General features: G+C 38.5%; 2 protein-coding genes across 2 annotated transcripts in view; both read right to left on the reverse strand.

The window, feature by feature from the left end:
• The window catches only part of LOC126336476 (cell division cycle protein 123 homolog), a 101672-nt gene extending 87938 nt beyond the window's left edge, over nt 1-13734 (reverse strand). The window contains exon 1 of the mRNA XM_050000217.1: nt 13407-13734. The gene's annotated coding sequence lies outside the window, so the exon portion shown is untranslated. The remainder of the gene's footprint in view (nt 1-13406) is intronic.
• LOC126336477 (mothers against decapentaplegic homolog 3-like) lies at nt 1487-12267 on the reverse strand. The gene is made up of 2 exons (XM_050000218.1): nt 12241-12267; nt 1487-4044 (listed from the first exon to the last, which is right to left on the reverse strand). Exon 2 carries the CDS (start codon nt 3713-3715, stop codon nt 2945-2947), a length of 771 nt encoding a protein of 256 aa, XP_049856175.1. The 5' UTR covers nt 3716-4044; nt 12241-12267; the 3' UTR covers nt 1487-2944.
• Nucleotides 13735-16245: the final 2511 nt, after the last annotated feature.

The raw sequence follows: 16245 nt of genomic DNA on the forward strand, positions 1-16245 counted from the left end.
CAATGTATTTCTTCCTCTTCTCCTTCTGGTGTTAGTTACTTTCACAAGCAGTCCCTACCATACCACTATCTTACACCAACAACTATCACCCACTCACTTAAAAATGCAGGCAAAGTCTGCATAATTCAAGAAACACAAGCTTCAACATAATCACATTGGGGTTGAAGCTTTAACATATTATGTAAAAGATAATGTAGCACACAGTACCATTTATTTTTTACCGAATCAAAATAACATTCCATTCTCTGCTACGGTTTTTAAATCATCTTAAAAATAACATTATTAAACCTGCCATTAGCACAAAAGTTTCAGCTATTACAACTAGAAGTCAGACAGCAATCATTTCAAAAACTAAAACTTAATGCTATCATTGACAATTTGCATAACATTAAAAAAAAGGTAGTGGACATAGTAGGATCTTTTCCATTACCAAACGGTGTAAGGTGCCCATTGGAAAGCAAAAGAGTAGTTTTCTCTGATATTTTTCTTGTTCAGCAAAGTTTTATTTGATGCCATGAACAAAATGAATTCCCAGAATGAAATAAATTCACATTATATAAGAAATTTGCACACATTTTCAAAATTTGCAAGTGCATTCTTCAATACAAATAACTGTATTTTCGATATTTGTATTTTTTCCATTGCTAAATTTTCATAGGCTACATATGCTTATATGCAGGGGATCCACAGACTTTTAACCGTCTTTAAATGCCTGGACAAGGCTTTGACAAAATTTTCTTTAATTGTAACTTTTTTAAATTTCAAATGCAAATGAAAATTATGAAAAATATCATTTTTGTCCCATACTGAGCTGACCTACCTTTTCAAGTTTGTCTAAATTCCAGTCGTCATGTCAGTTTGCCACAAGTGAAACCAATAACAGTTCACTAACATTGATGATTTGATTGGAAATACTTTTACCACAGTTTCAATGATACTATGTGAAGAACTATATCCTGTGAGAACACTATGAGCAAAACAAATTCTATGGATGGCACATAGTATATAACAAAAAACTACATTAAAAATTAATATCCAAAATGTTAAAGCAACTTTATCCTAAAGATTAATCAGTAACACTGAATGAAGACACTTTCCTTTTTATAAAATATTGGATGTTAAATATGCAAAAGACTGGTTGGAAGAGGAATTTAAACAAAAAGTGAGTTTTGGTCATTACAGTCAGTTAATGTATGAGTGACCAGTAACATATGCAGTTACAGAGAAATGTAACAGTAATTTTAATAGAATGAAATAGCAGTGCAGATGACTCATTTCTTTATTTCCTTAAGATTTTATAAGTTAGAAGATTCATAATTTGTTGGCTGCTTAGATTTCTGCACTGGGATTTTTAATATTGCTGATCACTCACAAATTTACATCTTTTACGGTGTTCTTATTTTTATATTGTATTCATTAAACTCAAACACAGGAAAGGTTGGAAATGTCATAACAGGGATTCTAATTGCAAAACCGTCACAAAGGATTTGACAAAATGGTATTTTTTTAATACAAAATACACACTATTTTTGATGCAACATATCTCATCACAAAGTGGAAACATGCTATGTCACTACAAGTAACACCAGGAAATTGAAATATACATTGTTCACATAGTTTTCAATTTTCAGTTAAATCAGTAGCACTTAAAAAGACTTATTCTCAAAACCTGAGAAGAAGTTATTTGCTTCAACTCAAATATAAAATCTTCTACACAAATTACTGCTACAGTACCAGTTTTCTCTGTGTTACAACTTAATTAATTAGGCTTTTCTTGCTCACATTCTGGCTTTGTGGTACTAAGACCCATTATACAGAACATGTTTTATAACCAAGAACTTTCAAGGCACTTTCCTCAGGACATGAGTTGCTCTACATAACTGGACAGTTCTGTGTCAATCAAAACTAATAATCTCTATACAAAATACCCAAATTCCTTTTTTTTTATACTCTGAGCTTGATCATTTCACACCATACTTTTCATTGCTTTCCAAACAACAACACATCACAACAATATACAATAAAGTTCTTTTAAAAAAAAAAAGGACATAATGCCAACTGGAAGTATGTTACCTTTGTAATATTTGTATAAAAATTTATTATGTCAACAACTGTACAGACACAAAGAAAATATTCAAATTGCCTGTATGGTGAACAGTTACCATCTTCAGATGTGTTTTATCAACTGAAAGGCTTCATACAGACAAACACTTCCTTCATAAAATTACTTAACATTTCAATGAATGCACATCATATTGTCACATGGTAAAAGAGTGAATTTTTTATAATGTGGTGAAATGATGTACATTCATTGAATCGTTAAGTAACTTCATGATGTTCAAAGTGCCTAACTACATTTGTTTAGCTGTACGCAACTTTCAATGGATTATGGACATCTGAAGATGGCAACTATTTGCTGAAATTACTAATGTGAATATTTTTTGTAGATTGAAGTGGCTATTGATGTAATAAATTTTCATACACAATGAATTGCTACATAACTTCTGTTTCATACTGGGCAGCACAATGATGCCTTTTTTTAGTTTCAGGTTAGTTGAAAATAACCATGGCATCATGAACAAAAAAATTATAATTTGTAACAATTTACACACAACATGAGTTTTTAAAATAGTTTACACATACAACAAAATATATATTTATAAAGCAACAAAAATAAATTCTGTAGTATGCATCTACACGAGCATTTTAAGTTTAACATCCTTTACACTACAAAACACAGGAACCAGAAATTTAAAGCATGCAGAAGAACTGGTTGTATTAATTACTATGAAAGTTTTCTATGTATGGTACCATGTCATACTATAAAAATTGTCATAAAATCAACATTTCAGTTGCAGTTACAGTGGTCTTCTCAGGTAGAACCAGAACACAACTGGCTCTGGTCACAGGATCCTACACAAATATAATGGGTGTATCAATTTTTTTAGGACATTGAGCTGCAAGGTAATCTTGGTGAGCCCATTTGTGTAAGAACTCTGTCTAACCACTGAAGTGGACCATTCAGATGTAGTTCAATCCAACAAGGAGTAGATGTGACAGTCTGACGGCGATACTCTGCTCCCCAACCTTTGACAAAACTCATTCGAATTGTGCACATACGAGTTAGCTGATACACAGCCTCAAACCCTTGGCTCACCGACTGGGACAGCAGCACTGCAAACTCCTGATTGTTGAAGATTTTTAAGTTACAGCCAGGTGGTATCTTGCAGACTGTAGCAGGATGCCACCCATACCGCTGATTGCAGTTAGGTGATTGTACAAAAATGGATGAATCACTTAGGCACTCAGCAAACACTTCACCACCAATGTAGTACAAACGAACACCCTTCCCTATATGACGTCTCGTTTGTTCCACAACTGCATTACGATTAACATTTGACAACAGTCCAAGACAGAATCGTTCTGAATTGCTTGGGTCTGTGAAACCATCTACTGTTATAGAGGGCTGTGAAGCATGAAAAGTTTCACCAACACGAGTATTGAGTTCATAGTAACTAATAGAGCACCAAAAGGCTGGTTCACAGTACATCACTGGTTGGGCATCAACAGGAGGTAAGGGTTCAAGCTGGGACATATTCATGGTTTCACTTCTGTCAATGCTGTCTCCATCTTCTGACATATACTGAAGTGGAGGACTCTCTGTTGCAGACATTGTAGGTGTGGTTGCCATGCCTGGAGATGGTGTGAATGACATCTTGACTTGTTTCACTTTTTGTTCATATATTTACGTTACATCAAGAACAAAGCAACACACACAGCCTGAGTCCAAAGAAACTTAAAGGAAGTGATTCGTATCTTTCAAACTTCCAGTCAGCAGTTTCATAACCTTGTAACAAGGATACTATTTTTATGCATTAGCACTGCACAATCTTTTAAAACGCTTGTTACAGAAACACATAAGCTCCTCAGTGATGTGTTTTTTGCAACTTTCTGGCTGAGCCTCAGTCTTCATGTTTGCAATTTGACTTTATTTTGCCCACTGGCACTGTCCTTCCAATCCTGTTGCATTTAGGATGGTCCAGTCTGGAAAAAGGGAGCACATACATCACCACCATAGTCATACTAACCTATAGTTAAACCCAGTTTTGATTTTATTCGTACAGCAAACTACTGTAGATTAGTAAAGATCTTAAAAGGCTTAGAGCCTAGCATTCATTCTATTCCAAATAAGCATATAAAATAATACAGTAGATTTCAAACAACAAACTGTGTGTAATGGAGCCTGCATTTAAAAACCAAGTTGCCCTTACCAAAGTGCAATCAAGTAAATATAAGAGCTCATCTGAGTCTAGGAAATGAAATGCTAACCAATAGAAATGTTCCTAAATTGCAATAGATGGCTATTATTGATTTTTTACTAAATCTTTTTATGAGAGAAAAAAAAACATAATCTCATCTCTAAATTATAGTTAACATACACTTTCTAAGCAAGAGACATCTGAATTTCATTGAATTTTCTTCTCTACTTGTACAGTACCACAAATAAATTTGTAATTTACATTATATTTGGAATGGACAGCAGGAGATGGACATAACATATTCACAGTACCCAACATAGCAATGATCAGGTTGTAAATGATTGGCATTTCCTCAAACCAAATCAGAACAGATGTAAAGCTTTCTTTATAATGGCTAAAAATGTTTGGTTTTGTATTATTTTTAATACTGGGGTTAGCACAACAAAAAAATATCAAAACCATCAGGTGATGAAAGATAAGAAAGCTTAGAGCAAGTAAGGTGACAAGGTGTGGCTCTATGTAAATATGTATTCAGTCAAAAAGGCAGTAAGTTCTGTCTAGGATTACATTCTACAAGACACTTATCACAATCAAAGCTCTACCACAGAATTATATTTAAGAGTATTATTACAACAGCACTTGTATTACAGATACTCAGCAACAGAAATATCAGAAACTAGGGTGTTTCGATGATACCTTATGATAGAAGTACTTGCTAGTAGAAACACATCACCTGCCCAATTATAACAGTGTTTCCCCCTTGATCACTCTATTTGTGGCTGGATCAACCAAAAGTTGCCATTCCACCTGTCTGCTTTGACCTGTGATGTAACTACATTGTGTTGTGTGACTTCATGGCAGTGCAGTGTTTTGGATTGAGTGGTGTTTGTATATGGTATGTTGAGTATTTGGTGGCACACTCGTATGTTGGATGTTTATTATTCAAAGTAGTTTGTTATGTATAATAGATGACTCATTTGACATTGTGACTTGAGTGCAACAGGTTGTTATTGGAAGAGTGTGCCGATTTGTTAGTAAGTTACTTTGATTCTGCAGAGTGTGGCTGATGGATTCATGTTTGTGTTTGGAATGACTAGTGCCTTGTGTTTCTTATGTTCTGAGATTTCATATTATTTTCCTATTTTTGGGCATGTACATGAGACAGAAATTTATGGGTAGGTCACTGCTTGTTGCAAAAGGTGAAGAAATGTTGTCTGCAATTAAAAGCTAAATCAGGATGGGCGAATGCGGGATTGACTCATCATCCTCCTGAATGCAAGTCCACAGTGCTAACCACTGTGCCACCTTGCACAATGGTATCAGGTTCTGGAATTGTGTGTGGGTTCATGCTATTGAATTTCCAGTACCAGGTTTCCAATTTGAGTGTGGTTTATTAATATCAAGGTCTTCATTTGAGCTGTATAAGTCAAGTGAAGTCCATGCTACCAAGGATTTTTGTTTCTTCTTCTGGTTATTGAATATTGAGAAATTCGTGTACTTGGATTTAGGATTAATGTTTATTTTGGAACGGTGACATCATTTTTATTGTCATATACACTCCTGGAAATTGAAATAAGAACACCGTGAATTCATTGTCCCAGGAAGGGGAAACTTTATTGACACATTCCTGGGGTCAGATACATCACATGATCACACTGACAGAACCCCAGGCACATAGACACAGGCAACAGAGCATGCACAATGTCGGCACTAGTACAGTGTATATCCTCCTTTCGCAGCAATGCAGGCTGCTATTCTCCCATGGAGACGATCGTAGAGATGCTGGATGTAGTCGTGTGGAACGGCTTGCCATGCCATTTCCACCTGGCGCCTCAGTTGGACCAGCGTTCGTGCTGGACGTGCAGACCGCGTGAGACGACGCTTCATCCAGTCCCAAACATGCTCAATGGGGGACAGATCCGGAGATCTTGCTGGCCAGGGTAGTTAACTTACACCTTCTAGAGCACGTTGGGTGGCACGGGATACATGCGGACGTGCATTGTCCTGTTGGAACAGCAAGTTCCCTTGCCGGTCTAGGAATGGTCGAACGATGGGTTCGATGACGGTTTGGATGTACCGTGCACTATTCAGTGACCCCTCGACGATCACCAGAGGTGTACGGCCAGTGTAGGAGAACGCTCCCCACACCATGATGCCGGGTGTTGGCCCTGTGTGCCTTGGTCGTATGCAGTCCTGATTGTGGCGCTCACCTGCACGGCGCCAAACACGCATACGACCATCATTGGCACCAAGGCAGAAGCGACTCTCATCGCTGAAGACGACACGTCTCCATTCGTCCCTCCATTCACGCCTGTCGCGACACCACTGGAGGCGGGCTGCACGATGTTGGGGCGTGAGCGGAAGACGGCCTGACGGAGTGTGGGACCGTAGCCCAGCTTCATGGAGACGGTTGCGAATGGTCCTCGCCGATACCCCAGGAGCAACAGTGTTCCTAATTTGCTGGGAAGTGGCGGTGCGGTCCCCTACGGCACTGCGTAGGATCCTACGGTCTTGGCGTGCATCCGTGCGTCGCTGCGGTGCGGTCCCAGGTCGACGGGCACGTGCACCTTCCGCCGACCACTGGCAACAACATCGATGTACTATGGAGACCTCACGCCCCACGTGTTGAGCAATTCGGCGGTACGTCCACCCGGCCTCCCGCATGCCCACTATACGCCCTCGCTCAAAGTCCGTCAACTGCATATACGGTTCACGTCCACGCTGTCGCGGCATGCTACCAGTGTTAAAGACTGCGATGGAGCTCCGTATGCCACGGCAAACTGGCTGACACTGACGGCGGCGGTGCACAAATGCTGCGCAGCTAGCGTCATTCGACGGCCAACACCGCGGTTCCTGGTGTGTCCACTGTGCCGTGCGTGTGATTATTGCTTGTACAGCCCTCTCGCAGTGTCCGGAGCAAGTATGGTGGGTCTGACACACCGGTGTCAATGTGTTCTTTTTTCCATTTCCAGGAGTGTATTTAGTTTGTTCCTACTCAAAATGCTTATTTCTTGTTACTTTCATTCTACTGCTGGAGTAAAATATTTCACGTGGTTTTTGTGTACGTTGATGGGTTTAATGAGTGACACTATGGTCGTCTTATTGTTTATGCTTGGAATTGGGGCTGAGCAGCTGTAAGCTCCTTACAAACACTGAAATAGGGGTTTCCACTATGTTGATGATATCATAGGCCAAAGCAGTTAGATGGAATTACAACAAGTCTAATCATTCTGTTCTTTTGCAGTTTTAAAGTGTTTCTTTATCTTTCATATCAGTCTGCACTTGACAACTTTTTATCCATTTTAATCTCTTGTTTTTGCTGCTGATTACCTATAACTAGTTACAAGTAGAATTTTAGGTGATTACCCCAGTCATGTATTAGTCTCCCTTCCCACAATCTGCCTCTCACACAGTAATTTTCAACCTTATATTGTGTTCTTTGATCAGATTGTAAAGGTTTCCACTTCTTTTGTTGCTTGTCAGTCTACCTCCAAACCCTCCTATTTTGGCAACTTAACATTAAAAATCTGTCTCTTCTACACCACACATGGTAATAAAACTAAATGCAAGAAGTATAGCATCATCAGTTTTCTGCTACATTGGCAGGTCCTTTGCCTCTCCATTTTCTGCGATCCATTGCTTCCTTATTAAGGCTGCTGTACGTTGGGTGATCCATCGAGTCATCCAGTATCAAATCTCTTCCATCCTCACTTCCTCTTCTCTTCTACATAAGCTTCTAAAACTGTTTTTATCAGACCGTCATTCTTTCTTAATATATGCTCAATCCAATTTCTTTTTCTTCTTTTTATTACATCTAGTAACTGTCTTTTCTCTCCCACTCTTCTCAGTACCTCTTTATCTTTTACTCTGTCCATCCTCCACCATGTCCACATCTCAAAAGCCTACAGCCTCACTCTGTCTTTCTTCTTCATTGTCCATGTTTCAGCGCCATACAGAAGAACGCTCTATACAAAACTTTTTATGAGTCTTTTCCTCAGTTCTCTCTCCAGACTGCTGCAGAAAATTTTCCTTTCCTTATAAAATTGCTATCCTTGTTTAAATGTGTATGCTGCACTTCCAGTCGGTGTCTATCCTGCTTCCAAGATACTTAAAATTTTGCACCTGTGCCATAAAACTAAAGTAGTGGAACATGTTCTTTCATATTTAACACTGGACACTTTCACAAGACTTTTTGTTTTTACCGTAAGTAAAGGAAACAATAATACCACATTACAAGCAAAATGTGTCCTTAGAAACAAGAAGATAAACACTTGAAAATGTTCACAGCAACGAATGAAGAGATGAACTGCTGAAAGTTAACAATGTAATGGTTAAAAAGAGTCTTTGTAGTAGTTAATAAGAAAAGAAATTGTTTCATAGAGATACCTGCATTCCATAAATTTCCACAAAAGTTCTGCATGAAATCACGAGTTTCAGGCAAACATACTGGAAACACTGACCAATGAACACTGTTAATGAAGCCTGAAGAGCAGACAATAATGTACCAAGGTTAATTTTTTGGCCCAGTATAACACAAGGTGGAGAATTCCTATCCAAGTGGAGATGAACATCCATCCTCCCAAAGAAAAAGAAGGGGAAAAAAAATGATGTCATGACATGAATGGTTGGATGGTTGACTGGGGGCAGTGAGGTGACCAAACAGAGGGGTCATCAGTCCCATGTACCAAGATGGCAGAAATTAAGGGTGGAACAACACTAAAAGCACAGTCCAGTCAACAAGAAAGGAAAATGGGCAGAGGGGAGAAGGAACCTCAGAGCAACAGGAAGGGTGAAGAATGTGGGGGAAGAAGGGAGGGGAGAGGTAGGGAGCAGTGGACACCCCAGAGGCACTACAAGCAACAGGGTGGCAATACTGCTGCTGATCCATCCCCATCCCCACACAATACCATAATCTTACACAATGGGTACAACACCAGGGGAAGAAAACACCAGAAAATGGGGAACAAAATGTCACAAAAGAAGAGACAAAATGTAGGGAAAAGGGAGGCGTGTGTGAGGAGGGGGAAATCTGTCTGGAATGGAGGCAAGGTCAAAGGCCTTCCGCATCTATGCCGCTAAGGGACTCCAATACCAGGAAGAAATTCAGGTACATAAATCTGGGAGGATAAACCACTTTCATGAAGAGCATAGACATAACGAAGGAAGTGTCCTCTGTCTCTTCACCATCAAAAATCACAGAACAAATCTGTGTAACATAGAAAACTAAGTGTATAGTGTTTTGGAACAGGCAAACATTCCTATGGAGGTTAATGACCCTAGGTGAACCAGTGGTCATAAATGTGTGATATGATGCAACAATTGCAACAGGAAGTTTGAATTAAAGATCTAGTTTGCTTACCAAATGCATTCTTCAGAATGATAGGTGTGTTGCGTCAGTCTTTACATTACAATAATGATATACGATCATGACTTTCAACCTTAGTCACCTGTTGATCACAAATCTGGCCAGTATTGTAAATATAGTGATAGATTTTCAAATTTGTGCTTTGTTTCTCTCTGCAAATTATTTATTTTAGACAGCAGAGTGTCTGCAACTATTATCAAAAGTAGGTCCTACATGAGAAATATTGTTTAAATTGAACACCATACTGCTCATTATTGGATAATGCAAGAATGTAGTGTACCCAGTATTGCACCTCTGTTACAGCCAGCACTGCACAAACAGGTAAAAGTAAACTGTTTTCAACCAACAATCACTAATACTCTGATCCTACCACAGTCAACAAATATCACAAAATCAACAGGCAAAAGCCTGCACAAAATATGGTTTGACATTTTTCTAAAGAGGAGTCATCTTCAAAGCACCTTGCACTATCAATGGTACAGAGTATACAGACAATCCCTCGCACAAACTGGGTGGATACCATGTTTCTAACACAATGAGTTAGCTCACAGCTGCTGGAGTTGAATCCAAATCAATAGTGTGTACTTTATCTGAAGCATACTGCATGTAAATCTACCTGGTAAGACAATGACCTCATATTCGCAAGGACGGAGTTAGTGCTATCCAAGCCTCTTAATTTGTGTTTTCTGTGGTTTTCCTAAACCAATTCGGGCAAATGCCAAAATGGTTCCTCCATCAAGGCCACGGTAGACTACCTGTCATATCCTTATAAAGCATGTGTATGTATTCTGTGTATATAATTTGAGCAACAGATTTTCATTCCATTACTGTGAAATTCGTGTCATTGTGAGGTGATCCCTGGAAAAGTAAATATAAACACACAAATCAGCAGCTTGGTCCTCTCATCCCAACCCACACTATAAGCATTTTGCACGGAATACTAGAATTACTTACAATGTACTGAAGTCACAATACTGTTGTTTTACCAAAGAAGAATGCATAAACATGCAACACATATAACAGCATGTTCATGGACCAAGAGTCACTAGTAGATATCTGTAGTGTGGGCAGCGCAAAGCTATGTTTTTATTATAAAATATCTAATGCAAATCGGATATGATAAAGAGAACATTATACAGTAGAGACCAACCACATTGAGGGAGTGCAGTTGTTAATAAACTGACCTAATAGTAAAGAGGTTATAGCTTGCTCCTGATTTAAGTTTTCTTGTACTACTTATTTTTGTTGCATTTTGATGACAAATGTTTCCTTAGGAATGCACACAGACTAACATCTTTTACCACATCGTAATTTACTGAACTAATGACAGACCATGACACAGTTGTGGTAAGAAACCCTACAAGTTGCAAGGCCATTAACTTAATTCTAATCACTTTGAAAAAGTGGAGACATCAGTACAGGGAAATATTTCAGTTTTACCTACATAGATAACTGTGACTGAATACTGTTAGCTATTTTTAAATTCTTTCCAGTAATCCTATATTGATAATGCAACAACAGATGACTTATGATAATACTTTTGCAGGCTCTTCCGCTTGTGTCACAATGCAAGAGGATCTAGTGGTTCTCAAAACTTCCTACATAAACAAAGAGGGCACTGCTATCTATCCAATTAAGAGATTGTTTATTTTATATTTTATTCCTTACTACCATTGACACACTGTCGTAGAACATTTCATTATGTTACTTTACATGAATACTATTTACTGCAGTATTAGAATGGAAGCAACTGTGATCAAAAGCACCCAAACAAGTGTAGCTCAGTCAGGTAACAGCCTATAGTACTTACAATAAAAATAATTTACTGAGAATTTCTTTCATTTCACCATTACTCTTGTTTAAATGCATGTAGGTACTCATAAAGACAACAGAATGTTAGGAGGAAAGGGTTCACTTGGTTTATCATCTACTGCTTTCTGTTTTTGTGGAAGCTTGTTTAATAATTGTCTATCATCGTATTACAGATCACCCTGAATTTGAAAACAAAATGCCTGCCACATTCTCACAATTCAGAAAATATGCAATACCGCAATACAGAAGTTGATATTATTCTGTAGAAACTGTCTTTTGTTGTATGATAAACATACTGTTTCATTTTTAACTTTTTATGCCGTAAGTTAACCACTCAACACAAAGTATGTCCATATATGAACATAATGGAGCTGAATAGCAGGCCAACATTCCATGTGAACACTCTGCAAGGAACTGATCAAAAGTCATTTCAAAAATTGTTCTTACAATTCTGAGAAGCTATCTGCTGGATGCTCCTCCTCTCTCATCCCATACTACAGACATTTTACACAGAGTTCTAGAATTATTCACAATAGGACATGCACATTGAATTGTGAAACACTGTTGTTCTACAAAAGGAGAACTCATAAACAAAAGGGGAGGAATTTGGGGGGGGGGGTGTTGGGGGGTGGAGGTCCAATAATAATGATGATCTTTCACCATACATCATCATGTCCACTCTCATCAATTATGAATGTAATTAGACATAACATTTTCTGCAAGATACTAAAAGACCTAATCTTAGTAGGCCTATATTATAACTATATAATTGTAACATGTTTTCATAGTAATAAGACCACTCACATGAATCATGTCAGTTCCAGTTGAAATATTTGAAAAATTCTTGCTATTAAGAGAAAGAGAAAGAGAGAGAGAGAGAGAGAGAGAGAGAGAGAGAGAGAGAGAGAGAGAGAGAGAGAGAGAGAAGGAAAAAGCTACTGTCAACCTCTGAACTGTCGTAAAGAATATCAATTGTTCTTTTATTATTTTTAATGATAAATTTTCCCTACTTGTACACATATCTAATTTTATCGAAATGTGGTGAATATTTCATTCTGTAGACAAGTCTCAGGGCAATTTCGTCTTGAACTGATATCACAAATTCTGTAGTATTTTACAGTAAAAAAATTGTTTCTTAGATCAGCAAGTAGAGATGAAGCCTACCTAAATATGGAATGTTAATAAAACATGACCATTAACTGAAGTACATGCTAATACATGTTCCCAATGCTTTGTTATGCATAATATTTAAAGCTTAGACAAGATAGCAAAATTAACAACAGATATATCTTCCGCCAGTTCAAGATTTAATAAGAGTGGTTTGTGAAGACCACGGGGCAGAAAAAGATGAAATCCTACTTGTTGAACTAAATGAAACAACTATATTCCATTCTCGCATCATTCTATAAAATCACACACGCCATACGTTATGTTCAACTGTTGGCCTATTTGTATCTTCATGATAAGTATACAGATTTCAGATAAAAGTATAATTTCACATGATTTTTGGCAGTGTGGCAACAAACTTTTATCTACGAATAATTTTCAGCGCATAAGTGAACATACATGAAAGTATTTATCGACATGTGCCAAAACAACACAGTTAGTTACTTGTCTATGAGCGGGTACGAAGGGAAAACTCTGACAGGACAGTGATACACACAATGGCACTAGAGAATTTGGTATTAAAAAATAATAAATGAAATCTATTGCGAAAAGTGTAAGTTACGTTCATTCCTCACGAACTAGCTTTCATATTCGCGTTGCCACAAAACGGGTATATACGCAATAACATTCAATAAATATCTGTTGTTTCCTATCTTTTATTTCGCATTCACAACTCGATGGGCAACTTTTCGCAGACCTTACTTGCTGTATGCCAGAAGATGCTCATTCTCATAGGCACAGTAAAATCATTCTTATTTACGTTACATACTCCACTAAAATTGTCAATTCATAAAAGCGCTCACCTCACTGAGAATCCGCCTAATAAGAGGTGAAATCACTTAGAAACACAGCTCCTTCGGTTGTTTTCCTCGCTTATTTTTCCTGCACGTTTATAAACAAAGCGTTTGAGGTTATGAACAGCGCAAAAACAAAGATTTTCCTAAGCACAGCAGACAACAGGTCCTTAATCGCGTGTCAACAGGAATTAAAGCGGCAACTATATTTTGTTAATATTGTGTTTTAAACTGATCTTCCCTGACGTCGAAAACTAAAATTAAGTAGTAATTAATCAGTACAGAGTATGACAAGACCAATGCTTTGAACTGCCATACGATTACTATTTAATTATCGGCAACGTCAGAGGAGAAGCTCCTGTCAGATAGTTCGTAAACAAGATAATGGAATCTCTTTCACTTTATTACCTATATGTTCTGCGAGAAAGAGAAATCAAATTCTTATATCTTGATTTAGGAAAACAAGATAACTTATGTTACTAAGATGTTATGTAGCAGCTATAGTTACGCATTCGGTTGTACTTCCTACGGTCCAAAAACCAAGAGGACAAATACGTTTAAATGGAACTTAAAACGGTGTTGCTTTGTGTGTTACTAGTAGCCAAATTGTACATCAAATAAGAAATTGCCAAAACCTCATTTTCAGAGATTCGTTAACGCTGAGTAAAACATTTATGCAGAAAGGCTAGAGACCGCTAAGAACTGGAAAAATATTCGCTTGAAGAGATGTAAGAAACGGTTGTTACGACGTACCGGTACCATTAGTAATGACGAGTAAAACCAATACATGTACATTCACACTCTGCAAACCGCTCTGAATTGCATGGCAGATGGTATTTCCCACTGTACCAGTTACTAGGGATTTCTCTCGTTCCAGGATGTCAAACTCCCTTCAGCCGTCAAATTTCCAACCTTATTTTATTTGGCAACCAGTTTCAACGTTTTACTGCGTCATCTTCAGGCCCCCGACCGACGTGTAGGAAGAATCTAACTCTATCTGACGGCTGAATGGTGTTTAATTTGACATTCTCTATCGAACAGCCGAGTCCCGAAACATCTCTAAAAAGGCAGACACATAGAGACTTTTCTCGTTACGTTCACAAATGGAGCTCTGGAAGACCGACTGTTTAAATGACTCTGTGCGTATTGAAATTTATCTAAGCTTGTCTTCACAATCCCCGTGGGAGAAACACGTAGGGGTTTTTAGTATTTTCCAAGAGCCGATTCTTTCTAGGGATAGTTTATGTCTACCAGTTTAGTTGTTTCAGAATCTCTGTGACATTCCTACTAGTCGAACAAATCTGTCACTACTGATGGTTGTCCTTATTCGCAACTGCGAATTCATTTCATGTAAATCTGTGACTGTCTGTGCAGCCCTTCTCTATATACGTTCAACATCCCTGTTGGTACTATTTGGTGCAGGACCAACTCACTTTAACAATATTGTAAGATGGCCCACACAAATGCTTTGTCAGCAGTCTGCTTTGTAAACTGATTGTACTTCCCAAGTACCGTATTCTACCAATAAACCGTCTGATACTTGCCTTATCCACGACTGTGCCCATGTGATCGTTCCAATGTCCCTAAAATGTCACAGACAGGAATTGATAGGAGCTGACCTATTCGATCTGAGACTCATTGATGTTATTGTTATAAGATACTATTTTTTCGTTTTATGAAGTGCACAGTTTTAAATTTCTAAAAAATGAAAGCAAGTTGGCACTCTTTGCACCGCTTTGAAAGCTCATCAAGATTTGACTGAATATTTGCACAGCCTCTTTCAAACTGTATTTCATTATAGATAACTGCACCATCTGCGAGAAGTCTATCAATATTGTCCACAAGTTCATTAATATGCAAACATGAACAGCAAAGGACACAACACACTTTCCTGGAACATACTCAAAGTTACATCCACGTCTGCTGATGATACTTCATCCAAATAACGAAATGTGTCCTCCGTAACAAAAAATCCTCAGTCCAGTTACAAATTTCGCTTGACACCCCATACGATCGCACTTTTGATAGGAAGCGTGGGTATGATGATGTTCGACTTGTGGGGCACTCAACAGTGTCATCGGCGCCTGTACAAAGTCCCAATTTTTACACAGTACAATTTTTTTCGCAGTCCAATCTAGCCACTGTCACGAATGATAATGATGATGAACTGATGAAGATAACACAAATACCCAGTCCCGAGGCAGAGAAAACCCCCAACCCGGCTGGGAATCGAACCTGGGACCCCTTGATCCAGTGGCAGCAACACTAGCCACTTTTTTTTATTTTCATAGGTGCTACACACAACATACAGAAACTAAAGGTGCCATTCAACACATCCAAACCTAAAAACGGCACCTAGCGCCTTCTACAATTAGAGTGTTTACTAGAAAAAGAAAGAAGAGAAAACGGGACCCTGCAACGGCCCTGTTTGCGTGTATCCAGGTCGGCTTCTCGTTAACTTAAAAAATATGTATAGTCTCCTCGATACATCAGGCTTGAACGTTAGTTCCTCAACGTTGAGTTATGTCCTCTTTTCACTTCTCATATCCGGAACACCCCAACAAGCCAGAGTCCGTGAATAACGAACCCAAGTAATTGGAAAAACATGTTCTAGCATGTTAGAAGCCAACAGTTAATTGCCGTGCAACAAACCAAACGGTGCTCGTCAGAGTCGTCGACCGCGCAGTGGGGGCATATCGGCGAGTCGACCAGATGAATAGAGTGCAGTCGTTGACGGTTCGGGAATTTGCCGTTCACCGCTACATACCACAATGCGGGTACCTATGTAGGGAGAGAGGGACCGTTCTCCATGTTCTCTGCCACTGTATCGCCGGGTACTTCTGTTCGG

The sequence above is a fragment of the Schistocerca gregaria genome, chromosome 2, assembly GCF_023897955.1.
Source record: "Schistocerca gregaria isolate iqSchGreg1 chromosome 2, iqSchGreg1.2, whole genome shotgun sequence".
Lineage (NCBI taxonomy): Eukaryota > Metazoa > Arthropoda > Insecta > Orthoptera > Acrididae > Schistocerca > Schistocerca gregaria.

Bases quoted from the DNA above. Each gene is read 5' to 3' on its own strand.
- LOC126336477 (XM_050000218.1), bottom strand. From the start codon at position 3,715: ATGTCATTCACACCATCTCCAGGCATGGCAACCACACCTACAATGTCT.